Source organism: Ornithodoros turicata, chromosome 5 (genome assembly GCF_037126465.1).
Source record: "Ornithodoros turicata isolate Travis chromosome 5, ASM3712646v1, whole genome shotgun sequence".
Classification (NCBI taxonomy): Eukaryota; Metazoa; Arthropoda; class Arachnida; order Ixodida; family Argasidae; genus Ornithodoros; species Ornithodoros turicata.
This window is the reverse complement of record NC_088205.1, coordinates 22,186,774-22,213,325: the sequence shown is the minus strand read 5'-3', so window position 1 is coordinate 22,213,325 and position 26,552 is coordinate 22,186,774. Positions and strand designations below refer to the sequence as shown.

General features: G+C 50.6%; 4 protein-coding genes across 4 annotated transcripts in view; 2 read left to right on the top strand and 2 right to left on the bottom strand.

The window, feature by feature from the left end:
- LOC135394220 (kyphoscoliosis peptidase-like) overlaps positions 1-2,827 on the top strand; it is an 85,034-nt gene extending 82,207 nt beyond the window's left edge. The window contains exon 10 of the mRNA XM_064624836.1: positions 511-2,827. Within this exon, the coding sequence (XP_064480906.1) occupies positions 511-1,396 (886 nt within the window). The 3' untranslated portion in view covers positions 1,397-2,827. The remainder of the gene's footprint in view (positions 1-510) is intronic.
- Positions 2,828-3,130: 303 nt separating this feature from the next.
- On the bottom strand, positions 3,131-26,487 carry LOC135394221 (DNA damage-regulated autophagy modulator protein 1-like). The gene is made up of 9 exons (XM_064624837.1): positions 26,386-26,487; positions 8,488-8,828; positions 7,731-7,798; positions 7,482-7,669; positions 7,079-7,247; positions 6,577-6,635; positions 6,344-6,469; positions 4,152-4,353; positions 3,131-3,518 (listed from the first exon to the last, which is right to left on the bottom strand). Exons 2-9 carry the CDS (start codon positions 8,625-8,627, stop codon positions 3,169-3,171), a joined length of 1,302 nt encoding a protein of 433 aa, XP_064480907.1. The 5' UTR covers positions 8,628-8,828; positions 26,386-26,487; the 3' UTR covers positions 3,131-3,168.
- LOC135395631 (uncharacterized) lies at positions 11,398-12,336 on the bottom strand. Its single transcript, XM_064626729.1, has one exon. It carries the CDS (start codon positions 12,334-12,336, stop codon positions 11,398-11,400), a length of 939 nt encoding a protein of 312 aa, XP_064482799.1.
- On the top strand, positions 22,955-25,026 carry LOC135395381 (uncharacterized). The gene is made up of 2 exons (XM_064626612.1): positions 22,955-23,227; positions 24,713-25,026. The coding sequence occupies exons 1-2, from the start codon at positions 23,028-23,030 to the stop codon at positions 24,969-24,971; spliced, it is 459 nt and encodes a 152-aa protein (XP_064482682.1). The 5' UTR covers positions 22,955-23,027; the 3' UTR covers positions 24,972-25,026.
- Positions 26,488-26,552: the final 65 nt, after the last annotated feature.

Here is a 26,552-nt window from a genome sequence, read left to right as displayed (position 1 = left end):
AGGAAACACATAGGTAACGTCCCATAGGAAAGCAAACAATAGCTAATGGAATAAAGGAATGTATGAGCATCTCCAATTACACACTGACTCTTGGAGGTAGAGTCGCTGCCATACTTAACCGTAGCGTCGCAGCTCCCCGCGCGTGCAGCACAGTCTGTAGGTCTGTAGTGAGCGTGAGTGCGAAGCAGAGACTGATTGTAGGTGGGTGAAGCAGCCATCTGAGGATGCCGAGCCATTGTCGTGAACCTGTGTACTCCTCAACCCAGTACCGGGCGTATGTTTCGGAGGTAGTCTGAAACCCATAGGATGACACTTCGCGGCGATGCCGTCGGCGCTCGCGCGTTACAGTTAAGTCTGCGAAGGCTGTACCGCACTTAACGCAGAATCCTATTTGACTGCAACCCTGTACAACCTTGTTCTATCGTGTCACAACATCGTAATTTATGGGCGCGACAACACACACAAGAGGCACTGTCCTCAGGAGCAAAACTGAAACTTTTGCTGTTCTAGGTGGCAGCTGCTGGACAAGCCCGTGTCCTTGGACGAGTACAATTCATTGCCGAAGGTGTCACCACAATTCTTCCAGTTCAACATGCGGATACGCTCCAAGCCACAGAACCCCATCGTGTTCCGTGTCCGAACAGAACTCCGGCTCGCCTCACACGAACCTATGCGCTACAAGTTTAAACTCTATCCGGCAGACGAGGTTGAGAACGGTTCGCTCAACAATTACGTCTTCTGCCATTTGCAAGAAGAACGCACAGTCGGCTGCTTCGGCGTTTCTCCTCCTACCGAAGGTCGATACTACCTTAAGATATATGCAAGGCCAGAAAAAGAGATGAGAGGTAGTGCTGCAGAAAATACTTCGAGCCTCCAGAACATCGGCATTTTCCTTCTGGACTGCCTGCGTGCCAAGAAGTACCCTCAGCCCTACCCTTTGAACGAAGTACCGTGGGGACCTACTCAGACTTTTTACGATTATAACATGAGGCTGGTGGACCATATGGGACCCGTTGTCGTGACGTGGGGCGGGAAACGCAAGTTAACCATAGACTTGTCGGAAGGGATGCTGTTCAGCCATCAACTACTCGACGCGGATGGCGTTGAAATGGACGTGAAAGGTATGATAACGCGCGAAGAGAAAGATAAGAGAGTAACATTCCAGATCGTACCTCACCGTGTAGGAATGTTTAAGTTGATGATATTTGGGATGCCCAAGCCGAAGACGAAAGGCAAGTGGAGACTGCCGCTCGTCGCGACGTTTCTGATTGACTGCAAGTTGACGAAGTTACAGCTGGATGATGAGTTGAGGTTGGCGCATCATAGGCCACCGTTGCCAGAGGAAGACAAAGACGATAAGGATAAGGGCAAGAAGGGCAAATCCTCAACACGCTAGGGGTTACGTCACACTGGATTGTGAGTTGACTGGCGGCGGTGCCAATGTGTTTGTTAGGTGAAGCAGACGCTTGGAATTGTAACGAATGCATGGACTCATCGCAAGCAAATTATGATGAGATCAATAAGGTGTCGGAACTGCCAGCGAACACCAGGTACATTCATTACTGGTCACGGTTATATTTCATCCCACATTCACATTACATAGTCAAATGCGGAACTTCAGGAATTATAATCATCCTTGAACCTACATATACCAACGTGCCTGGCGTTGCAGTCAGCGGAGAGAAGTTCTACTATTGTGTTCCTTTACATTGTGTTGTGAACCAGAATGAACTACCGGTACATGCAAGTGCAATACCATGTGTGGGAATTAAGCTGTCTGGCATGCTCTTTCTTTCGACGCTTTGTGTCAGGTCTCTCTATGCGGGCTTCAGAGACCATGGGAATGGATAAATGCATGTTCATAATAGGTATCTGAATTTGAGCGGTAAGTCAAACGAGTGATGCTTAGTCTAGCAATACATTGCCAATCATGATTTCCAAAGTTCGTGCGTGTTGACGCCATATCACGTGGCGACTACTTCCTATCAGGGTGATCACGTGATGTTTCCAGACACGTTTATCTTTTAAACATAGAAAGCGCGCTAGAGAAGCAGTACAGTCATTAGTGCGTGGATTGACATGCGCAAAAAGTGAATAAACTTTCATGCAATCAGTTGAAAAAGCGTGCCAGACGGTTGAATCGAAGCCCCTTCTGCACGAGTGATGTTTTACTTACGCTTTCCTTCCCGGTGTTTTGTAAAAGCCGTGGGGCAAGGCAATGCAGGCTACAAGCGCCGTACAAGCGTCCATCCAGGCAGTCCATGCACTACACTATGCACTACAGCTATGAAACAAATACCTTTCCAAGTCAGTAACTGACGACATTGCAAATGAAAGTGCGCAGCTTTACATCCTTCCACCATCTTTATCATTAACGCTACAGTAAAAAGCTTGCCTCTTCGACTGGATAGGCGAAGGCCCCTCGAGGACTAGCAAGATTATCTCCTCGCTGTAATTGAAGGCACGTGCCAATTTAACCAGAAAAGGCTGTATTATAGCTGCAGCATCAGCAAGCGTAGAATCACGCCCATTTACGCAGAGGCATAGGTTTCCGCGGTGCATTATAGCGGTGGGGCACACGTGCACTTTGCAAGCATATTCGATACTTACGCCTAATATTCGAATATACGGGGTTTCTTCCACTATACTCTCTCGAAGCACTTTTATAAGCTCAAAGTGCCTTGCTGTACAATACAATAACGAAAGATACCCTGGCCATCTTTCTCATGCAAGTATTTCACTCTTCAGCGGCGCCCTTCGTTTCCCACGCTTCCAGAAGGGCGCGCTTTTTGAAGTGTTGTAAATGAGTCTTTGAATAAAAGGATGAACAACTCGAGTCATTGATGCTTGAAAGAAGGCAGTGCTGGGCCTTGAATTACCAAAAAATATGAAACAACGGGAAATGTGAACAAAGGTACAGTGCCAAGCTTTTCTCTACTAGATCACGATGAGGGATAGGCTTCACAAAAATGCCGTCTTTCAGCTGATCGATATGATGATACCATACATCTCACGCTATCGACTAGCCTATAGCAATATTGCAACTCGACAAAGTCGACACGTATCTAGCCATGCGTCGCTGGTGCTTATTTTGCCTGTGGATATCTAAAGGGAAAGCACTTCACCAGGATCAACTTGTACATTTTATACTCTGTTGCTATACTTCCTCTACTCTGTTCTATTGTGTGTGGGAGATGGATCGCCAGCACGCCCGGTAGCCGCATCTACTTCAGCAACTTCCTCGTGTAGTTGTGCATTCACTGGTTTTCCACGAGTGTCCTTCCGTCCCTTGCCATCTGCGTTACCCGTATCGACGATTTCCAGCTGTGCTGACCGGCTACCGCTGGAAGATTTAGATTTCGCCGCGTGTTTGGGCTGAGAATTGTGTCTTTTGACTTGACGGGAGTGACTTCCAGATGTGGGAGACTGCGACAGAGCAGAGTGACCTCGAGGGGACCGCAGTCCGGACTGTGGTCCACGCTCTCCTGAAGAAGCTCCAGGTTGCAACGGAGCTGGCTCTGGAACATTTGAAACGACACTGTCATTTGAACGAAATCCTCTTCGAAAATTGCAATGCAGAATTGATCCCCCGCATCTGTTGAGAGGTCGATTGATACGGCGACATTGCCAGCTCGCTTTGATGGTGCTGCGGGAAAAGGTTGACATGTATCACTTTCTCTCTCTCTCTCTTACGAACATGCCATGCCTGTGAAACATGCGTGCCTTAGACCTGTCACTCCATTGAAAAGTTGGGATAAGTACAGCCTAAAAGTGTCTTTAAAATCACGTGAGATGTCAGACGAATGCATAAGAGATAACATTTGATGAACAGGTTACATGTTGATATGAGACGCTACCAAGGTACGCTTTGGTCAAGGGTGTGACTTTACTTACAGATTAGATTATCTGTGTAAAAATCTTATCTTATTAGTACGCTTATTATCTTATCTTATCTTATTAGTGCGCTATTAGAAGGCGAAAAGGGTATGCATCCGACATGGCAAAGGTCCGGTAACAGTTGCACGAAATACCAGCGGGCTAGCGTGCAGGACATTCGCCAACGCGAATTCGCTGTGTAGAATGGTGTTCCTTGGAAATCATAGTTTTCCATTTTCTGTTTGCACTGTAGCTTACATAGGCTAGACTTTTACCTTCTGGAACCTCTTCGGCTATAAGATTGGCCCTTGAGTCGTCTCTTGGTGGAGCGGCAGCCTCAGCAGGCATGGCAGGCATGTAGAGGTCAAGGGCGAAGTTGAAACCATTTAAGTCAGTGGCGAAAGTCGCGTAGAATGCGAGGTAGTTGAAGAGAAATATCCACTCCGAAGCTATGGACCAGAAGGCGTGTTTGGGGTACTATGGTGGCAGAAGGCATAACGTTAACTGTGGCACTTAATACCAACAATACAGTCCTATCGTTATCCAAGTGTCATGTGCGCTAACAAGCTTTTCTCAACTCGCGTATTATTAGCTTCTGTTGTTGAATATCTTTGTTCAGCACAGTTCTACTCAACGTGTGTTTTTGGTCTCATCGACCAGTCGGTTGTATTTCACATGCCACCTCGATACAGAAGGCCTGCTTAATGCCTCCTCTCACTCCCTCGCACGTAGATATAGAGACTGATGATATCGGCCAATCGCCGCAGGCGATTTCAAACACAGGCTTCATGAGGCTACCAATGGCTGCTCATGTGGCTGATAGCGGCCCATCTCCATAGCTATGGCAACGCCACTTAGACACAGAAGGCCTGCTTATTGCCTCCTCTCCTTCCTTCGTAACGTGGACATATATAGCCAGAATTAGTCTGCTATTGCGATTCGCCGAACTGCGAATTCAAGAACTCGGAAATGATTGCAGCTAACTTGGAAACTGTAGACATGAATCTATAGACAAAAAGTGCATCACGCTTTCCAGAAAATCAGTCATGAGAAAGATATGGGACCGTTTTGAGCTTTATTTTTTGAAGTTTTTCCTGTTTAGTATGTGGAGCCGTTCCATCGTTCCATCACTGCTCGCAGACGACGCTGGTTCGTCTCTATGGCTACGACCGCTTAAACCTTGTTCGTGATTATGGCTACCCCCATTGAAAACACGATCCTGATTGGCTGACTATTAGTTGTTACGTCATGTCGACGAGCAAGCAGGCTTTCTGTATCTAGGTGGTGTTGGCTACGGCCGCTGAAGGTACGGTCGTGATTGGAGGATCCTCAATTGTTACGTCACGTCATTTACGTTAGTTCAGCGATGAGGTTTTGCTTCTACACTCAAACAAAAAATGGGTGATTTTTTGTACCTTTGCAGGCTAAATGTATTCCCACACAAGTATTCCCTTTCGCATGTAGTCCCAAACAAGTACTCCCAAAATGCATGAGACAAAATGAATGGTGCAGAGTGGGCCGGGACACCGTTAAAAGCTTTGTCCTCACACTCTTTTCGTACATAATCCATGTGCATGAATGAAAATACTTTGAATTAAGCCGTGAAGCGAGATATATCGACGAATACGAAATATTGTGACATGCACAGGGCAGAATTTCTGAAGAAAGGACCGCTATCTACTTCTTGCCCTGTTTGCAGAAAGCCGCAGAATTATCTAGCAGTATTCCATTACATTCACGAAGATCACATATCTACGAAGATTGTTTTATTCAGGGGATCATTTGCAAAGTTTAGTTACTGCAGTCCTGGGGAGTAAATTTCGCTGTCAGGGAACTAAAACGGGGAGTAAGTGCATGCTAGGGCGCTAGAAGCTGCAATTACTTTTCCTTGAGAGTGTAGGTGGTGTTCGCAGAGCATATGAAGAACTCCGTCTCCGCTACGGAGTGACAAATAAAACAAACTAGATCGACTACTCCAGGAGTCGGGAACCCGCGGCCCAGCGCTGACCAAGCGCGCGACAATAATTCCGGTGCTTAGGAGTTGTTGTTGTTGGTTATGGGCTTGAGGAGAGGTAATCCAAGACTGGGCTGGCCTGGCAAAGGGCACGGCAGGGTAAGCGAATTCCTCAGGCGTTTGTTGTACTCCCTTACCATAACTTTGTGAATATAACAAGCCAGAAAATGTGAGCTTTCAGTACATTACGCTTAAAAAGTAATAGACCGCGACCGCTTAATAATTGAACGAGGCTAATTTAGACCTCTTTCAAATGGTCTCAAAAATGTTCTGCGACCCCTGGGGAAAAATCGACGAGGGGTGGGATGTAGCCCTTAGGATTGCAAAGGTTCCCGACCCCTGGACTAGTCGAATTCGCCATTATTCTAAAACCGAAGACTATACACTGCTGCTGCTGAGCGAAGCATCGAAAAAACAAAAAGCACCAAAACAACAATCAATGTAATGACTTACACTTCTGGCGCTGCGTGTGATCCAGGTTTCATTCACGCGATCGTGGAGCTCATCGTCGGCATCCAGAAACCCCATACGGTGCAAGTTCACAAGCGCATTGTGCAAACTGATCCTATGCCGGTTGAACTGCAATGTACGATATGACACAGGTGGACAAACGAAGCAACATCTCTATCAGGAGAAGTCCGCCATTCCGAAAACTTTCCTAAGCTAGTAAAGGAGACGCCTATTACCCTGTAATAAGGATCCATTGTTCTCCACGGGTCCGGCTGTATGGGTGCGTAAGACATTACTTCGTGTGTTAAGGACCAGTCACAGAAACTTGGCATGCCAGAGAGTCAAGTAATCGCACCAATCGCTGAAGTGAAGGTGGCCGCGAAGCAACTGTGGCTCTGAGCGGCGCGCAAATGTGGACACATGGAGAGAGGACAGCAGGAAGACAGGGGTTATGACCTGTCGCCATTCCGCGGGCTTGTGCGGACTTCGTTTAGAGAAGGCGATAGCAGAATGGTTAAACGTGTGGAGGACTGTTAAAAGTAATCAGAACTGTGAAGGGAGGCAGATGACTGTAGGACGGTAAGCGACAAAGGGCACAAGAAAGTGCATGATTGAGGAAAGAAACAGTGGGACATTAAACGATTCCCACATGCTTTTGCAGAGCAAATGTATGTTTTTCCTAATGTTTCTTTTTCTCACTTCATTCAAGAGCTAAACAAAATGCATCTGAGAGGATACAAAGAACTGTGGAAATGACGGCAATTGCTGATATAAGGACCTTGGTCTTCATATCTTTTAAGCTGGATGACAGCTTGTACTGCAGGTATGACTGGGCTAGAACGTGTAGAAGTGCAGTTGAAAAGAAGAGGACAGCTCCGATGAGATGAGGAATCAGTATGGGGTCCACCTGCAAAGGTACATTTTCTATAGCATCATCTGTCATCATCAACGACACATCTGTCTTTGGCGCGTATCATGCATAGCAGCCTGTTGAAAGCGACATGTTCAGTGGCTGTTCCAGACTCCGAGTAATTATGAAGCGGCGATGACGTCAGAATGTCAACTTCAGTGTTTTATGATACGCTCCGTGAGTCTACTGATGACTATATTGATGAGCTTGCAAAATCATAATAAAACCAACCCATTGTCCGTCTCTACGAAGGTGTGACAGTGGGTTGACGACCACAATGGTCATGCCAAGACATGAAGCCGAGCTGAAAACAGCGATGCACACGTTAAGCATTTCCAAAGTCGATTTCCGAGAAACGTTTTGCGCAATCTCCAGCTCAAATTTGTTGCGCATGTACATCATGAACAACACAGGAGTGGCTGCAGCGGAAAGAAATGTTTGTGAGATCATAGATTAACTCAACATGTTTTGGACACATACCAAGCAGAACCAAGACAACCATGCACATTCCGAAGAGTCCACTTTGAGGCGGGTCTCCGGCTGCATCACTGAAATTTGCATTATCTGGTTGTAATGTGGTCACACTGATGTGCTGAACGTACACGAGAAGGGTCCCATATTAAAATTTACATGTTACGATAGCCCTGCCAATAATGTACCGCATGTACCGAGACATGTGTCTCAAGCCTGCCCCCCTGCAGTAGACGTCTGCAACGTGGAGAAGCTGCCTTGCTAAGCGCTCTCAATTATCCCGTTCATTCGTGTCTATTCTACTGCATCGAAAGTGGTCAGGGGCTGATCTAGAGGAGGGTCAGGATGTCCTGACCTCCACCTCAATTTCTGTCTACACATTGTTTAACTGACCTAGATCGTGTGTCTACCATGCTGGCCAAGGCTGGACCCCCCTCTTGGAAAAATCCTGAATCCGCCCCTAAAAGTGGGTTGATAACTTTCACGACTTTTTTTTCTTCTGGTTATAGGTAGGCAGTGTCATCGACACGAAGAAAACCTCAAACATTTTCCTGACGGGGTGTATTATGCAAGCATACTTGCATTTAGAGACAAAGAAAACCTACGAACCGTGGGCTTGTGTGGGAGACCATAGGAGGCAAGAAAAGAATGCTGCACAAGGACACCAAGATACTATCCAAATATTTATCGCACCAGATGAGTCACTGGTCCCTTCCGCGACACAAAATGCCTATGATAACATTGGACATGCTGGGAATTACCTTACCTTACGTACGACATGAAGGGCTCGATGTCATGATTTATCAAGGCAATGAAGTAGATGCCTGTAAGCGAAGCAAACCCAAATATACAGCCAAAGTACGGGACCAAGCTGAGCTGCTTCAGAATATGCGGATGAGCGATCATGTTTCCTAAGCGCGCGTACGAACAGAAACACAATGAAATGGGAACCACTGTTCCGCTCGCCACAGCTTCTTCTTCCACCACTAGGAACAGCCACAGCCACAGCTGTCCCCACCTAGGCAGCCAGCACGAGCCGAACTTATATGTTCCTCTTCTTCTTCTCCTTCCTTCCTGGTGGTGGTATTTTCTTCTTCTGATCGACTCCTGAAACAGCAACAATAACAACGAAGAAAAGGTTGGAATCTTTAGACAGTTTGTAGACTTGTTTATGTAGTTGCTGTCTGTTTAAAGGCTGCTGAGGGAAGTGGCATGCTTCCTGAGGTGGGTAGTTCTGCTGGACAACCCAAATCCCAGAGTATGGTCCAGATCCCAGAGCAAGAGCGATTGCACCTTCCCCCGATCTCGTATACCACCACCCTCTTTCCCTTCGCTCACCGCACTTCCCCCGAGCACGGGGAAGCAGTTTGCCTCGCTTTCCGATAGTCGGCAGCGCCTTCGATGAGATATCAATAGAAGATTTCATCTCCTTTACGGGTCGCGATGTATGGTATGTCGGAAGTTTCACACATAGCAACTTGTTGAATACAATGTTCTACGAACAAGCTTCTCTAGGGGGTATATAGTGATGGCGCAGCGTGGGTCTCGCTTTACGGCTTCACAAAATTCGAAGGTTGTCATTGATGTAAATCAAATAGGGCAACTGTGTTGCGTATTGGAGCTCTGTTTCTCGCTTGTAGCCAAGGGCATCGGAAGTCCTTCACGGCAGTAGGGGGCGAGCTCTGACCCGAGCTCTGACCCTAACCTAACCTGACCCGACCCTACTATTGCTCCTATTAACCGAACCCAACCGAACCTTTACATGAAACCTTCAATTTAGACCTCATTTTGTTTTTTAAGATACGGAACCACGGTACTTTCGACGAAACTGAGGCGATTCAGGATGCCATTTTTCTCGGACACCGCGCGGGGGGGGGGGGGGGGGTAATGTAGGGGGAAGGTGCGGCCAGCCTGCTCTGCAGTGGCGGCTCGGTGCACCCAGGGGAGGCAGAAGGGGTAAGGGTGAGAGAGGGAGGGGAGAGATGATGGTGGCACAGGAGAGGGAGGAGCGTGCTAACCCTGTTGCTCTGGGATTTGGGTAGTCCAAGAGGACCACCCACCACAGAAAACATGTAAGCACCCCTCAGTAGCATGCATTTTGACGCTGCCTGTACCACGGTAATCGCAGGGATTATTGGCGAAGGTACCCCATCTTCTCGTACCCGATCTCTCGGAAACGAACCTCCCAGGAAGGGCGCACGAACGTACGAGAGTGGCCCCGGGGCCCCTCAAAAGGTGGGCCTGAACCGTGTCCGCGACGGGCATTCCGTTGGCCCGCGACGGGGCTCTCTTTCCCCGCCTTCCGCGGCCCGTATCGCGGGAATGGGCGGCCGCAGGCGGCTGGGACCGGCGCCATTCGGAGCGCCACGACGAGTCGCAACTTTCGTCCTCTGGGGTGCAAGCGGCTGTCCTGGAACTTTTATAACAAAACCACTCGAAGACCGATATCGAGAGCGAGGGGATCTCCCGAAGAGCCTCCCCCTCCCCCCAGAGCCGGCCGGACGCACCTTTCGGGGACCCCTCGCGGGGATTTCATTCTCGGACTAGAAACGCCCGCCGGGCTCGAACGGCGGATGGCGCGAGGACGGGACCCGCACGCGCGCTCGCTGGAGCGGCCGCCCTTTCTTCCGGAGGCGTTTCGGGGTCGCTAGGCGCAATTGACATTGTAAAAGAAGTTGAGGGTTCTGGCCCGCATCTCATGGGCTCGTGGTGTAGGCATTCTGCCGCCATCGTGGCTACCATTATTTTTCTTGTCATTAAACTCTAGGCACCCCACCCTTACGCACGTCTCCTTCTTATTTAACATTGGTGCCGAAACCCGGGAACTTCTCGGTCAACATACTGCTCAGAAGAGAGGAGCTACAGGGTGCTACAGCCACGGTTGACAGCTATGGAAGACTTGGAGCGGCTCAAGAAGCAACGGAAGTCCGCGAGATCAGCGGTTACTCGCACCATCTCCGACATCAAGACTATTTTGGCAGCGACGCCGCTCAACGTTGATCAACTCAATTTTAAATATAGCTTTCTGGAAGGCAAAGCGGATACTCTTTGGAACTCAACCGCGAGATCCAGCCGCATCTCCAGCCGGAGATCCAGCCGCGAGATCCGAAGAAAGCAATCCGGTCACCGCTGGATGCTGAGAGAGCGCTGCAAGGGTTAGATCCCGCTGCGCTCGCTTGAACGTCCGAAAATTGTCGGAATACACCGTTCGTGGGAGTCCTCGGCGAGATATAAATCTCTGGAAGGCTTGTAGTAAGTCGTGCGTCGTCATCGACTTCGTAAGCTCAAGGTGAACGGCTCTTGTGATGGCACACCAGATAACAGGTAACACCTGCCGGCTTCATCTCCCTCGGGTGATCGGAAATGCAGAGGACCGGCATAGTCGGTGCCCACTGTCTCGAACGGTGGCGAAGGAAGCACCCGATCCCTAGGGAGTGGTGCAGTAGGTTCCGAGCAGGCTCGTGCCCACTCTCGTCGGCAAACAAGACAGCGGTGCAGGACCTTCCTCACAACCTGGCGGCCACGTATTACCTAATAACGCTCACGCAACTCCGCCAAGGTTTTCTGCACGCCAGCGTGAAGAAGTCTGACGTGGGTAGACGACACCAGCAAGGCCGTGAAGTGGTGTTTTGCGGGAATGATGATCGGGTTACTTTAAGGGTTCGGAAAACTCGCCCTATTGCAGGCGTCGTTTTAGACGAATGATGTTGTTGTCGTCATAGAAAATCGAAGTGCTCTGTAGTGACTTGTGATTAGTTGGCTTCGCACCGAAACGCTGACGCTGGGCAATCTGTATCCAGTAGGTCTCGGCCGCGGCCAATTCTTCAGCGATCAGCGCCCCTTCCCTTTTAACCGTGGGGCTACAGTTGTACAGAAATCGCTTCGTCCATGCTGTCACTCGAAGCAGCCGATGCAGCGAACCGAAGTCCGTAATATCGAGAAGGGGACTGTGGGTCGTGAGTGGCGCACAGCCGACCGTAGCCGGCTTCGCTTCCATCCGAACTTCGTCGACGATCATGTCAGATTGGTACCACGGAGGAGGCCAGTTGGCGCGGTTAGAAAGCCACGATGGGCCGTGCCACCAGCAGATGTCATCCAGCAAACGAAGACAAGAGATGCCTCTGGTAAGCAGGTCCGCGGGATTGTCGCAACCAGGACAATGTCTCCACTGCCGTGAATCTGTGATCTCCTGTATGTCGACCACTCGGTTATTAACAAATTGTTTCCATTCCTGTGATGACCCATGAATCCAATGTAGTGCGACTTCAGAGTCAGTCCACAAGACTGCTTCTACCTCGGGCATGGATAGCGTGGCTCTGACGCACCTGAGCAGTCGTGCGGCAATGACAGCACCCATGAGCTCTAGTCTGGGTAGCGAGACATGCTTCACATGAGCAACTCTGCTCTTAGCTAGCAGAAGGCTCACCTCAGAGTGTCCCTTGTCTCTTTCGTTCACTAGATAAACAACAGCGCCATACGCTTTCGGGCTAGCATCGCAAAACACATGCAGCGTTTTGTATGCTGCGGCAATTGATGTAGAGTCCGATAGCGACCGAGGTATCGAAATTCGAGAGATCAGCGGAACTTCCTGGCACCAAGACAACCACGTTCCCATCAGATCTTCGGGGAGACGATCATCCCATTGTATCTTGGAAAGCCAGATGCGCTGCAGTAAAATCTTGATCCTATAATCACAAACGGCGCTATGTAGCCCAGTGGATCGTACACACGCGATGCCGTCTGCAGTACGCAACGTTTAGTGTCGGTCCTCTTTTCAAGCAACTCGGAGATGGACTTCGGGGAATAACGCAACTCGTCAGTGTCGACTTCCCAGACGAGCCCTAACACCTTCTTCAGCGATGTATCTGGCGCGGACGTTGTCCCATCCGCTTCGAAGGTACTGCGTAACGCTGCGCAGTTGCTGGTCCACTTCGCCAGCTTCATACCGGCCGCTCGAAGGATCTGTCGTGCCTGATGGTATAGCGTTACCGCCTCTTCAACACTGTCCAACCCGACAACTAGGTCGTCGACGTAAAAGTGTGACGCAAGTAGAGAAGCAGTCGGAGTATACGTTGTCTCTACGGACTGTAAGTGATGACGTATGGTGGCTGCTAGCAGAAATGAGCTCGACTTGGCACCGAAAGGGACACGCGTCATCCTCCAAGTCTCAACTGATGGTAAAGGTTCGCCGTTCTTTGGAGTCGTCGAGCACCAAAGGAAGCGTAACGATTCTCTGTCAGCCGCTTCCAACAGGATCTGCAGAAACGCCTTTTCAACGTCCGCTGTTACAGCAATTCGAAAGGCTCGAAATTGTAGCAGGAGTTCTAGGACGTCAGGGTTCAAGTTTGGCCCAGCATGAAGCGTTTCGTTGAGCGAGAGACAACCGGGAGCCTTTGATGATGCATCGAACACTATCCGAACCTTCGTTGTCTCTCTGTCCCTACGAATGACTGCATGATGAGGCATGTAGTACAGTGGTCCTGAAACAACTGCAGGGTCAGCCACTCGCTCGGCATGATCGTTCTTCAGGTACTGTCGTATCGTTGAGTCGTACTCATCCATAACCGCTTGGTCGGAGAGCAATTTCTTCGTTATCCTTTTGAGTCTCTGTACGGCTAGGGCCTTGTTGTCACCCAGTAAGGAGCTTTTGCCCGGATCCCTTGGGAGCCGCACAACATATCGACCACCGCAAAGCTTGGCAGCCGCACGAAATTGTTGGAGAACAGTGCCATCTGTATCGTTGGATTGCTGCTGATCAGTAATGCCGAGGTGTTCTAGCTCCCAAAAGGCTTGCAACTGCAGATCAATCTGTCAGTCCGGTTCCTCTGTTCTGTTTGCACGCCAATGCTCATCACTTCTACCTCATGCGCGGGTCTAAAGCGAAAAGCGCCCTGCACCGTCCACCCGAACAAAGTTTCTACTGCTACCAGGTCTTTCGACAATCGCACGGTGTTTCTGGTGACGACCTTCCAGTAGTGATCGGATCCAATTAGAACCGAGATGAGGCTGGAAGGGGCCGAAGGCTGATCTGCTAACTGGAGCCTCATTCTCTTGAGTTGGCTGGATATGCCGGAGGGCACGGATGGAAGCCCATCGGAACAGACGTGCTCGTACTCGATGGCGTTGATTACCACACTATGAGTAGAAGATTGGCTGTGCAGTGTGCACTAGACGCTGTTGTACTTCGTGCGGCTGGCGGTTTTGTTGCCCAAGGTGTGGATGGTTAACTCCTCGAAGCCTACCGAGTGACATCCGACGGTCAGTGAAACGTCGCGCCGAACGAAGCTTCGCTGGCTTCCTCCATCCAGCAAAAGGCGGACTAATTGCTTCAGGCCGTTTGACCCCTCGAGCCAGACGGGGGCTGTCTGTAGCAGAGCCTCGGAGCCGCAGTAAGACTCGAACGCCAAGTTGTCCGATGAAGATGACACCGAAGTGATGACGTCATCTGCAGCCGCGGGTGCGGCTGTAAGAGGCGGCACAACCTTCCAACGGGTGGGCTCTCGATTGGCACAGTGGGCAAGGAAGGTCCGCTACTGCAGCCGTCAAGGACGAAGCTGAAGGCGGTAGGAAGCGTTTCTCTCTGCTGTTCCTAGAGCTTCCCGGAGCGTCATCCTTCAGGGAGTCCGTATCTCGACGGGCTCGTTCACGGCAGCCTACTTGAGTTTCGGTGAAGTCCAGGAGCGTCGAAAGCACCTCAGCAGTAGCACCAGTAGCATCCTGCCCTTTTGACTTGTAGTACTCGAGCTCCAGCTGTCTGGGAATCTTGCGCAACAGTGCCCGGTGAATAGCGACAGCGTACTGCGCAGTTTGCACTCCCAAACTCTGGAGATTCCGAATGCAAACGTATACTGCGTCGTGCATACTTCTCAGCCCCGCCACGTCATCCATAGACTTGGAACCTTTGATGTCGAAAAGCGAGTCTAGATTCTGTCTGATCAGAAGCTCATCTCTTCCAAATCACTTCTTTAGCCTGTCGACTGCTGTTGAATAATTAGCGTCGGTGATCGCCAACCCTGTGATGGCTCGAGCCGCCGGTCCTGCGAGAAGAGACACCAGGTACTTGAGCTTTGTGACAGCAGAAAGTCGGGGGTTGTCGTGTATGCTCGCACGAAACTGGTCCCAAAATCCTTGCCACATGGGACATCACCATTGAAGTTATCGGTCCTTAGCTTCGGCAAACTTGCTCCGTCGCCCGATACATTTGGGGTGCGCAAGGAGTTCGCGGTGTCGCCCGATGACTGCGGCTGTGGAGAAGTACTGGCTGTGCTCGACAGTAAAGCAGGCGATGGCAACACGATTGAGGCCATATCGCTCCTGACAAGAATGGTAGTTTCTGTTATGGGTTCAAGATACCTGTCGCAGTCGTCACATTCGGCTTCCAGTAAATCCTCAGGGATGACAGCCTGGATCTCGCGGTTGAGTTCCAACAGAGTATCCGCTTTGCCTTCCAGAAACGCCACCCGCTCGCTTGCCGAGTTTGCTGGAAGCTTAGATGCCAGCGATGTAACAGGCGTCACCTCACACAACTGTGTCCGCAAACATCAACGTCCGAGCCGCAACCTCCCACCCAGCAGCCTCTTACAGCCGCACCCGCGGCTGCAGATGACGTCATCACTTCGGTGTCATCTTCATCGGAAAACTTGGCGTTCGAGTCTTACTGCGGCTCCGAGGTTCTGCTACAGACAGCCCCCGTCTGGCTCGAGGGCTCAAACGGCCTGAAGCAATTAGTCCACCTTTTGCTGGATGGAGGAAGCCAGCGAAGCTTCGTTCGGCGCGACGTTTCACTGGCCGTCGGATGTCACTCGGTAGGCTTCGAGGAGTTAACCATCCACACCTTGGGCAACAAAACCGCCAGCCGCACGAAGTACAACAGCGTCTAGTGCACACTGCACAGCCAATCTTCTACTCATAGTGTGGTAATCAACGCCATCGAGTACGAGCACGTCTGTTCCGATGGGCTTCCATCCGTGCCCTCCGGCATATCCAGCCAACTCAAGAGAATGAGGCTCCAGTTAGCAGATCAGCCTTCGACCCCTTCCAGCGTCATCTCGGTTCTAATTGGATCCGACCACTACTGGAAGGTCGTCACCAGAAACACCGTGCGATTGTCGAAAGACCTGGTAGCGGTAGAAACTTTGTTCGGGTGGACGGTGCAGGGCGCTTTTCGCCTTAGACCCGCGCATGAGGTAGAAGCACATGGGTACAAGTGATGAGCATTGGCGTGCAAACAGAACAGAGGAACCGGACTGACAGATTGATCTGCAGTTGCAAGCCTTTTGGGAGCTAGAACACCTCGGCATTACTGATCAGCAGCAATCCAACGATACAGATGGCACTGTTCTCCAACAATTTCGTGCGGCTGCCAAGCTTTGCGGCGGTCGATATGTTGTGCGGCTCCCAAGGGATCCGGGCAAAAGCTCCTACTGGGTGACAACAAGGCCCTAGCCGTACAGAGACTCAAAAGGATAACGAAGAAATTGCTCTCCGACCAAGCGGTTATGGATGAGTACGACTCAACGATACGACAGTACCTGAAGAACGATCATGCCGAGCGAGTGGCTGACGATGTGGCGGCCCGTGTGTGATGACGAAGACGTGCCTCTGCTGCCACGCGCTACGGCGCTGGCACGGCAGTTCTACCGGCACCGTCCTAGCGTGAGGCCACGACCATCTGCCCGCTGGGACATTCCATCATCGCCGGTCAGGACTCATGTAGAGGGACACCACCTCCTCTACATTTGGTGACCCGAACAACGACCACCATGTTCGGCGTAATTCGGCTTCATACAATCCCAAATTTCACAACGACGGCTATTATGGGGCAGCAACATCCGCTTACCTGCTCAAGACAGCAGACGATGGCGCTAGGGCCCACCTATCGTGAGTCACCGAGCACGTCTCTCCGCCGGGGCTCGTAATCGGATGCTACGCTCGCTTGTTCTGACCCGGCACTCTTCGACCTCAACGCCCCGTACCGGTCGCGGTACGCCATGGTCCCGCACTCTTCTTCAGGCCTCCACGTACTTCGCGATGGCACACCCCGGCATCACCAGCGACTGTTCAATGAGCAACACGCTCCACTACCAGGGTTCGCCGAATGGACCCAGTTTAAAAAAACCCACCCGGGTTTTTTTGGGTCCACCCGGGCTGAAAAACCCAATAAAGCCCACACGCGGGTGAAATACAGAAACGAAGGGGAAAAAAAGAAAAGAAGGAAAAGGGACGACTGCTTCGGAGATTCCTTTACCGTAAATTCTACAGCGGCAAACAATTATTTCTTCCAGAAACATGAAAAATAGGTGGAGAACGGCTGTTGCGTGTCATATGCAGCAGTTCGAAAAAAAAAAAATCCCAGCACCCGAAAAACCCACCCGAAAAACCCGAAAAAACCCACTGGGGCGGGCTTTTTTAAAAAAACCCGGGTTTTTCCGAACCCTGTCCACTACCGGTATCGGTACGTCGCTGTTCTTACGCCCTGACGCCGCACATTCGTCAGCTCGGCAACGCTTTCCGGAGGACGCTCGCGGAAATGTCTCACGCTGCCCCCATCGTTCTGCTTCCACTTGACACAACGCAAGCTGATCACTGGCGCAGCAGCACGACGGCACAGCGCACTAAATCGACCGTCCGCAACAACGTTCTACAACGAATGTCCACGCCCGCTATCCTGCCGCGCCTGCTGCCGCGAACTCAAGCCGTACTTTCTCATTTCTCAAGCCTCACTTTCCCACGTCCACGTGCCGTCGCCATTCCTCCCGTCTTAGTATCGACGCGAACTTAACCACTCAACCGCAAGCGCCGCTCCGCGTCTGAAGGGGGGAGTGATGTAGCGGACGGTGGACAACGACGAAGATGGCCACGCGCCTGGAGCACCTGCCTCAGTTCCACCGGCGCGGCCATGGAGATAGGCCACCGTCATCGCCTCTCCGTGGCATACCATCGTCGCCGGCTGGGACTCATGTAGAGGAACTCCACCTCCTCTACAACCCTGCAGTTGTTTCAGGACCACTATACTACATGCCTCATCATGCAGTCATTCGTAGGGACCGAGAGACAACGAAGGTTCGGATAGTGTTCGATGCATCATCAAAGGCTCCCGGTTGTCTCTCGCTCAACGAAACGCTTCATGCTGGGCCAAACTTGAACCCTGACGTTCTGGAACTCCTGCTACAATTTCGAGCCTTTCGAATTGCTGTAACAGCGGACGTTGAAAAGGCGTTTCTGCAGATCCTGTTGGAAGCGGCTGACAGAGATTCGTTACGCTTCCTTTGGTGCTCGACGACTCCAAAGAACGGCGAACCTTTACCATCAGTTGAGACTTGGAGGATGACGCGTGTCCCTTTCGGTGCCAAGTCGAGCCCATTTCTGCTAGCAGCCACCATAGTCATCACTTACAGTCCGTAGAGACAACGTATACTCCGACTGCTTCTCTACTTGCGTCACACTTTTACGTCGACGACCTAGTTGTCGGGTTGGACATTGTTGAAGAGGCGGTAACGCTATACCATCAGGCACGACAGATCCTTCGAGCGGCCGGTATGAAGCTGGCGAAGTGGACCAGCAACTGCGCAGCGTTACGCAGTACCTTCGAAGCGGATGGGACAACGTCCGCGCCAGATACATCGCTGAAGAAGCTGTTAGGGCTCGTCTGGGAAGTCGACACTGACGAGTTGCGTTATTCCCTGAAGTCCATCTCCGAGTTGCTTGAAAAGAGGACCGAGGTAGAAGCAGTTTTGTGGACTGACTCTGAAGTCGCACTACATTGGATTCATGGGTCAACACAGGTATCGAGCGGCCGACATACAGGAGATCACAGATTCACGGCAGTGGAGACACTGTCCTGGTTGCGACAATCCCGCGGACCTGCAAACCAGATGCATTGACAGAATGGCGTAAATGCAGGCTAGCTGGTGGATAAATTCCATGAGAGGCAAGCCTGAGCTATGGACAAGACACGTAAGCAAACGTGTTTGCTTACGTGTCTTGCCCATCGCTCAGGCTTGCCTATCATGGAATTTACCAGATGCATCTCTTGTCTTCGCTTGTTGGATGACGTCTGCTGGTGGCACGACCCATCGTGGCTTTCTAATCGCGCCAACTGGCCTCCTCCGTGGTACCAATCTGACATGATCGTCGACAAAGTTCGGATGGAAGCGAAGCCGGCTACAGTCTGCTGTGTGCCACTCACGACCCACAGTCCCCTTCTCGATATTACGGACTTCGGTTCGCTGCATCGGCTGCTTCGAGTGACAGCATGGACGAAGCGATTTCTGTACAACTGTAGCCACATGGATAAAAGGGAAGTGGCGCTGAGCGCTGAAGAATTGGCCGCGGCCGAGACCTACTGGATACAGATTGCCCAGCGTCAGCGTTTCGGTGCGAAGCCAACCAATCACAAGTCACTACAGAGCACTTCGATTTTCTATGACGACAACAATGTGATTCGTCTGAAAGAGCGCCTGCAATAGGGCGAGTTTTCCGAACCCTTAAAGTATCCGATCATCATTCCCGAAGAACACCACTTCACGGCCTTGCTGGTGTCGTCTACCCACGTCAGACTTCACGCTGGCGTGCAGAAAACCTTGGCGGAATTGCGTGAGCGTTATTAGGCAATACGTGGCCGCCAGGTTGTGAGGAAGGCCCTGCACCGCTGTCTTGTTTGCCGACGAGAGTGGGCACGAGCCTGCTCGGAACCTACTGCACCACTCTCTAGGGATCGGGTGCTTCCTTCGCCACCGTTCGAGACAGTGGGCACCGACTATGCCGGTCCTCTGCATTTCCGATCACCCAAGGGAGATGAAGCCAGCAGGTGTTACCTGTTACCTGGTGTGTCATCACAAGAGCCGTTCACCTTGAGCTTACGAAGTCGATGACGGCGCACGACTTGCTACAGGCCTTCCAGAAATTTATATCTCGCCGAGGACTCCCACGAACGGTGTATTCCGACAATTTTCGGACGTTCAAGCGAGCGCAACGGGATCTAGCCCTTGCAGCGCTCTCTCAGCATCCAGCGGTGACCGGATTGCTTTCTTCCCACCGGGTCACCTGGAAGTTCATTGCGGAAAGGGCAGCCTGGTGGGGGGGGGGAGGATCTTGGGAGCGCCTCATCCGCAGCATCAAGGCATGCCTGCGCAAAATACTAGGAAGAAGCACGCTCGACTACGACGCCCTAGGAACAGTCATCGTGCAGCTGGAGGCAGTCCTTAACTCCCGGCCCCTGACATACACCTCGGAATATCCAGATGGCATTGCCTTCATCACACCCGCTCACTTTCTGGTAGGCAAGAGGTTCACCGCTCTTCCTTTAATTCCGTCCCAAAGGCTATCCACTGGGAACCAGTCGACCTCCGAGTAACTGAGACGTCGCTGGAGGTACATGGAGAGGCTGACCGACCTACTGCGTAACAGATGGATCAAGGAGTACATTTTGTACTTGAGAGCCGTCCATATTTACAAACCTCTCGCCTCTGACAGTCTGAAGATAGGGCACATTGTCCTTGTCTCTAACGAAAAGCCCCGCGTGCTATGGCCGCTTGCCCGAGTCCAAGACGTGAGGGTCAGCGGAGACGGATGTATCCGCTCATGCAGGCTGAAGCTGCCTGACGGTCACACCATAAATCGACCAATCCAGCTGCTCCACAAACTAGAAGCAGGCTAGTTTGACCGCAAGCCACGTTGACCACGTTGCACCATCATCGGTTCTTCACATTCTTGTTGGGGGAGTGTAAAAGAAGTTGAGGGTTCTGGCCCGCATCTCATGGGCTCGCGGTGTAGGCATTCTGCCGCCATCGTGGCTACCATTGTTTTTCCTTGTCATCAAACTCCAGGCACCCCACCCTTACGCACGTCTCCTCCTCCTTATTTAACAGACATATTTTCCCCGCTACGGCTCGCCCGGGAGGGGGGTAATGGGTCCGGGGCTGACGCCGCGGAGCCGGACTCACGTTTTCTATTCAAACGACGCTTTGCGGGACGTTCCTGCAAGTGCCGTTTTTGGAGTCAGTGACGGGCAGGACGGGCCAAGTTTTGCAACGAAGGGCTTAGGTCAGGCCCGAAATATTTGCCAGAGAATTTAGGTTAAGATCAAGCTACAGAATTGCCTAATTGATCGATTTCCTCAGCTACGGTTAGCCTAGGAGGGAGAGCGACGAGCCCCCCCCCCCCCCCCCCCCCCCCGCTGACGCCGCCGAGCGGAGCTTATGTGTTCTATTGAAGACGCGCCCCGCTAGGCGTTCCTGCTCAAAGTGTCTCGGAATGTCTGCCGGGCACCGACGAACACGTTCTGGTCCCGAAAGGGCTTAGGTTAGGCCTAAAACTTGGGTTGTGTTAGGCTTGGGTTAGATTAAGCCAACTTAGGTTAGGTTAGGCCTAACTTGAGTTAGGTTCATACAACTTACGGCTGGAACACAGAAGAACGGACAACTTGAGGATTGTGTGTTGTCCTTTCTTGTGTATTCTAGCCTCAGTTCTTTGTCGAAGCCCGTAACTGCATGGGGTGCGGAGAAGGAGAAAACTAATATATATATGTGTAAACTAGCGTCTGGAGGGAGATGATCGCCCAATACCCCCGCTTGGATCCACCACTGTTCGCACCTCAGACTTGAGCGCACACGTGCATAACTGCCGAACATTCGCGTTCTTCGCGGTATACACAACTGAAAACTCCAAATTCAATAAGCTGACACATCTGACGCTAAGACAGGTTGTAGGTAGGGGAATACAAAAAACGAGACGATCTGGTGGAGTGGAAATCTTACTTATGCAGCATAGGGAGTCCGTATAGTCGGGGAGTGCAGCCATCAGATAACAGGCGGCGGTATGCGATGTCATCTAGGTGGCTCCGATTCTTTAATCATCGAAGTAAGGTCGACTAGGGAGCGTTGAGATTTAGGCGTCGGATCGTAGGGGTTTCACAAAACGCGTCGTGTCGTCCAGAACCGTCCGCATCTTGGTGTCATACTCTCCTCTGTCTAAAATTACCACGTCTTCGCCTCTGTCGACAGGCAGGATTATGATCGATGGGTCACCAAATGCAGAGGAGATGGTGTTCCCCTACATGAGGAGCCGGAGGTGCTAGGGAGCTTCTCGACCCGCAGCTTCACGTTGCCGATAGAACTGAAAAGCCAGCACGGTAGTGCGTGGCAGCAGCGTAGCACGGCCACATCGTCGTCGTCCACATAAACCAAACATCAAACCTAAACGTCGTCAACCTAAAACCAACGTTGCCTAAAACAGCCTCCAAATTAACATGGCCTGCACTGCAGGTACATGTATCTTCCCCACTCAAACATGTTCAACATTAATAATCGTTGGAAGGACAATTAATCGTCCATAGAAGCAGGGATATTCTCAGGATTTTCCAGGGGGGGGGGGGGGGTTGACGTCCATATCTGCTGCTTTTGTGGTGTTTGTGACCTTTTTGGTCGGTATTTTTAGGCGGGTGCTGGGATAATCCCTGCATGAAAGTACTGCAGGCAGTTCAGGGGTCCGGATGTCCTCTTCAGTTCCTGTCGTCAGATAGTGCTTCCATTGAGTTTAGTTAGCGTAACAATATCCCACGGACGAAGTACAAGTACCAAGCAGAGGCGGATCCAGAGCCTCACTTTGGGGGGGGGGGGCGAGATGTTTGTCGAAGCAAATAGCAGAGTAGGGGGGGGGAAGATCGCCCAACCGCCTCCCCTGGATCCACCACTGATGTATGCTAATGCGAGCGTTTCCAAAGCTTCAACGATGTCTTTATACTTACTCGATGAGGACAATGTTTCTAAATTGCCGCTAAAGAGTCCGCGGCGGGAAGTGTCTCGAAACGATGAGTTTGCTTCCTGGCAGGAAATGACTTCGCGGGTCGACGACAAATTGGTGGTCACGAGTGACTGTGTACAGGAAAGGTGACCGAATGATATAAAGCCCGCAATCTCGTCCGTCACTGAGTCGCTCTTCTGTCGTCACCCACACACATCGCTTCACTCGGTAAGATCTACCATTGTCATGAAAAACACATTTCCGCGTATCTTCTAGAGCAATTTGCCCACGTTCACTGTGCATGAAGCCCTCCGCCTTCCCGTCGTCACTTTCGTTAGCATATAGTTACAAACTCGGGGACCAAAAACCGGCAATGCCGATAGGCCAGGTTAAATATATCTCGCAGTCCCCTTTGCAAATGTATGTAAATACTTAATATTTTAATAAATATTCTACACATGAGCGGGAAATTGTCCAGCGATAGCCTTGCGCGTACCGGGGTGTAATACCCAGATGGGTCCAAACTTAACGAAATTCGTCTAATTCCCGTGACTTGTGTGACAGATGATGATGATGATGATCCATGCCTGGTTATTCCTGGCTCTCCTCCCCGTGTCTCTGTGTCTGGTCCGGTGGGACCAATTTGCAAACTGCTTGCAGACTAGATTCAATGGACACATGCTGATCGATAGACACGTAGTCTGCGCCACGAGGAAGCTGTTCATCAACTATCGACGCTCCATTTACTGTAGAAACTGCGACAAGTAAGTACGATTTCTCACAAAATCTTGGGATTAACACGAGGTTTTATCCAAAATTTTCGGGACTGGCACTGTCACTTCTGCAAAATCCTAGCTTCTGCCTGTTGGTGGCTAACATCTTCGAAGTAGTCCCCCTCCGCACGTATGCACCGGTCCCAGCGTGTCTGTCCTTTTTGGAATGTGTCCGGGAGGTCGTGTTCGGCGAGGGTGTCGGGTGCCGCCTGCGTTTCTGCTTGTCTCACCTCACTCATGTCGAAACGGTGGCCTTTCATCTTCAACTTTAGTCGGGGAGATACAGAAGAGTCACAGGGAGCCAAGTCGGGCGAGTCCGGTGGGTGCGGGACAACAGTCGTGTTGTTTCCGGTAAAGAAAAAACGCTGGTGAACAACGAAGTGTGAGAAGGTGCGCTGTCCTGGTGCAGCAGCCAGCTGTCGCCAAAGTCGGGACCGACAAAATGCGCTCGTATGCCCCGTAACCAACTCCCACTTCATCAGCAATCGCGAGTCTCGCGAGAGTTCGCAGTCGATCCTTACGAACCAGTTGTTCAATTTTGACAAGCACGACGGGTGTCGTGCGGCTGAGGGGCATGTCAGTGTGCTAGTCATCCTCAACAGAAGTACGGCCGGCTTTGAACCGAGCATGCCATGCAAACACCCGTGTAGAGCTTATGCTCTCTTTCCCGAACACTTGCCGGGTCGTTCCCAGTATCTCCGTAGCGTGCATGCCAAAATTTGATGCGCACTCTCTGTTCCGTCTTCGTGTCCATCATGAAAAACGCCGATCGTCGAGAGCACGGTACGACATAAACGGACGTATCATGTGAACGCGTCCGCCGAGAAGCGTGTAAGTTACCAGACTGACTCTCAATGTAAGGTAGTGTTTCCACCTACCTTTGCATTGCGCCGCTACAAGTAGTGTTCAAATGACAACGCTAGTCTCGAAAATTTTGGATCAAACCTCGTACTTTAAACGTGCCCATTGCAGAGGCTTACAGATAATGCCCAAATTAAATGCACCGTAGAGTAATCTATTCGGACAAAAGAATATTAATTGGACCGTATAACATCCCGTTAAGGTGGATAAACAATATCCGCTTTCATGCAGTTATACCCCACTCAGTCAAGAAGTGATTTGCATTAGACGTACGTATTCTTACGTTTTTGTGTATTATTATAAAACTTTTTTTTCGTACTTGCTGTTCCAAGTGAACTTATATTCAGCAGCCTGCTGTGGGTCTGGCTGCTCTTAAGCTGTTGAACGGTTAAATCAAAACTGATATTCGATAAACATTTACCGCGAGGAATTTGGGTCACCACAAACGAAAATGGACCCCCTTTCCTCAACAATATGTTTCCGCAGATAACATGATGCACGTTGATTGGAAGTTCGTATAGTGTATAGAAAACACACTATGTACATTTACATGAAACAACTGGTACGAAGAAGCTGCCTCCGTGTACGCCCAAATGAGAAATGAACTGTCAACAGGTACTTCCACTGCCAGGGTAACTACGAAGCAGTGTTCCAGTGCTCCGAGGACCCTAAGGCCTACAAGGCTGCCGAAGCGATCAGCCTTTGCAGGGAACAGGCACAGGGCGGGGGCAACACGGCAGACAACATCATCTACGACGGCGTCAACAAGTTCGGTCGGAACGGAGGCGACTGTGTGCGAGAATACCTCGAGAACAACGAAGAGTGCCATTACAACCCCGCAACGCTCGTGTGTAACAACACCCGCTTTGGCTGACACCAATATCGTGCATTTCCTCGTGGACTCTTCTTCTAACATTGGCGCACTTAATAGAGGGGGTGCTTTTTCTGGTGTCGGCAAGCCCCCGTGCATTTCTCGCGGAATAAGAATAAGAGTGAAGACTTTGATGCCACTTGGGTTCCACAAGCATTGAACACTCCAATAAACAACATGCCCAAAACTATTTGTCTCAAGAGTAATATCTAGAGCCACTGACCCTAGTAATATCCAAGCATGTCTTTTCCCCTGAAGGCTCATTGACACATGCGTTTCTTGAGGTGGCGCCGCTCCCTCCCAGACGCGAGGCGTGCCCCCTAGCCGCTTTTCAGAACTGCTTCGTGCTGCAACTCTCGAGCGCGGATCCGCAAACGCTTTTCATCCGCGCGAGGATATTTTGTCCTGTTTTGTTTGTGTTTGGTGCGACCGTGTAAGTGGATCCCTTGTCTCCAGAAGCTGTTCGCTGTCTTAGCTGTGAACGACAAGCTGGGAATTTGTGCGAACCACAGAATGACCAAAAATAAGTACGATCTGATGTGTCGGACGCCGGCAGGTAAACATGTCTCATGCTTCTTCTACAGTTCCTTTTCTGCACGTATTATATTGCGTGAAGTCTGTTGTTCCGGCGACTGATGAAGTACCCGTCATTTGCACGGGATATTTGTAGCATATCTGCTATCAACTTATTATACCTCTTATGGGGTGGTAGTGTGGATCAGAAATTAATGAAGCAGAGGAAGGGTGCTTTCATTGTTTTTTAGCGATCTTCTTCATAAATCTTGCTTTCTTGCTGTTAGACGCGTTTGCATAGACAGTGTCTTCATTTGCAATCACGCGTTTGCAATCACAGGATGTCTCACATTCTTAGAATAGATCTTTCAATTTATTGCTCATAGTGTCACTTGTTAATTTGCTAGCATACATGTATTTCAACTTTTCGTGCTTCCACGTGCAGCAATTTACCTTGAATCAGTTGCGTCAATCTGATGCGATGCACGAACTGATGCAGTAGGTCGTGATGTGATGTAGCTTTCGGTTTCGGAACGTAGGTCCTGCCAGAAGGCAATTAACATTGGCTCCTGTGGAAGCCACCACGAAATATTGCGGGACACGAAATTTCAGCTGCAAAATGCAGCTCAATGCAGTAAAAAAAAAGTGAACATTGTATAAGGGTTATGCACATGACGTCATCCGTAGGAGAGCGCCACTGTCGCTAGCAGATTTCCCGCCATAATGTAGGTCCGTAGGTTGACTATCCATGCCTTCGCACACTTCGCACTCACAGTGTATTCGGCGTTTCGGAGTTGCTGTACTGTGTGAATATTAACGCACATGGCAGTGAACGAAAACCGGAACCTAACTTCGACGGGCCTACATCATGGCGGCGATTTCTGTGAAGAAACTCTATACGTACCTGTTTATTGCCCCTTAAATAGGCCTCTACCGGGAAACGTCATCATGACGTTGGTAGACAGACTGAAACCGAAACAAATCAGAAGAGGAGGGCTGGGTTCCACGAATGGGCACCTGTTCGCTGCCTCCTGTTGAAAGAAAAGTAGGACCACGGTCCATTGATAGCTT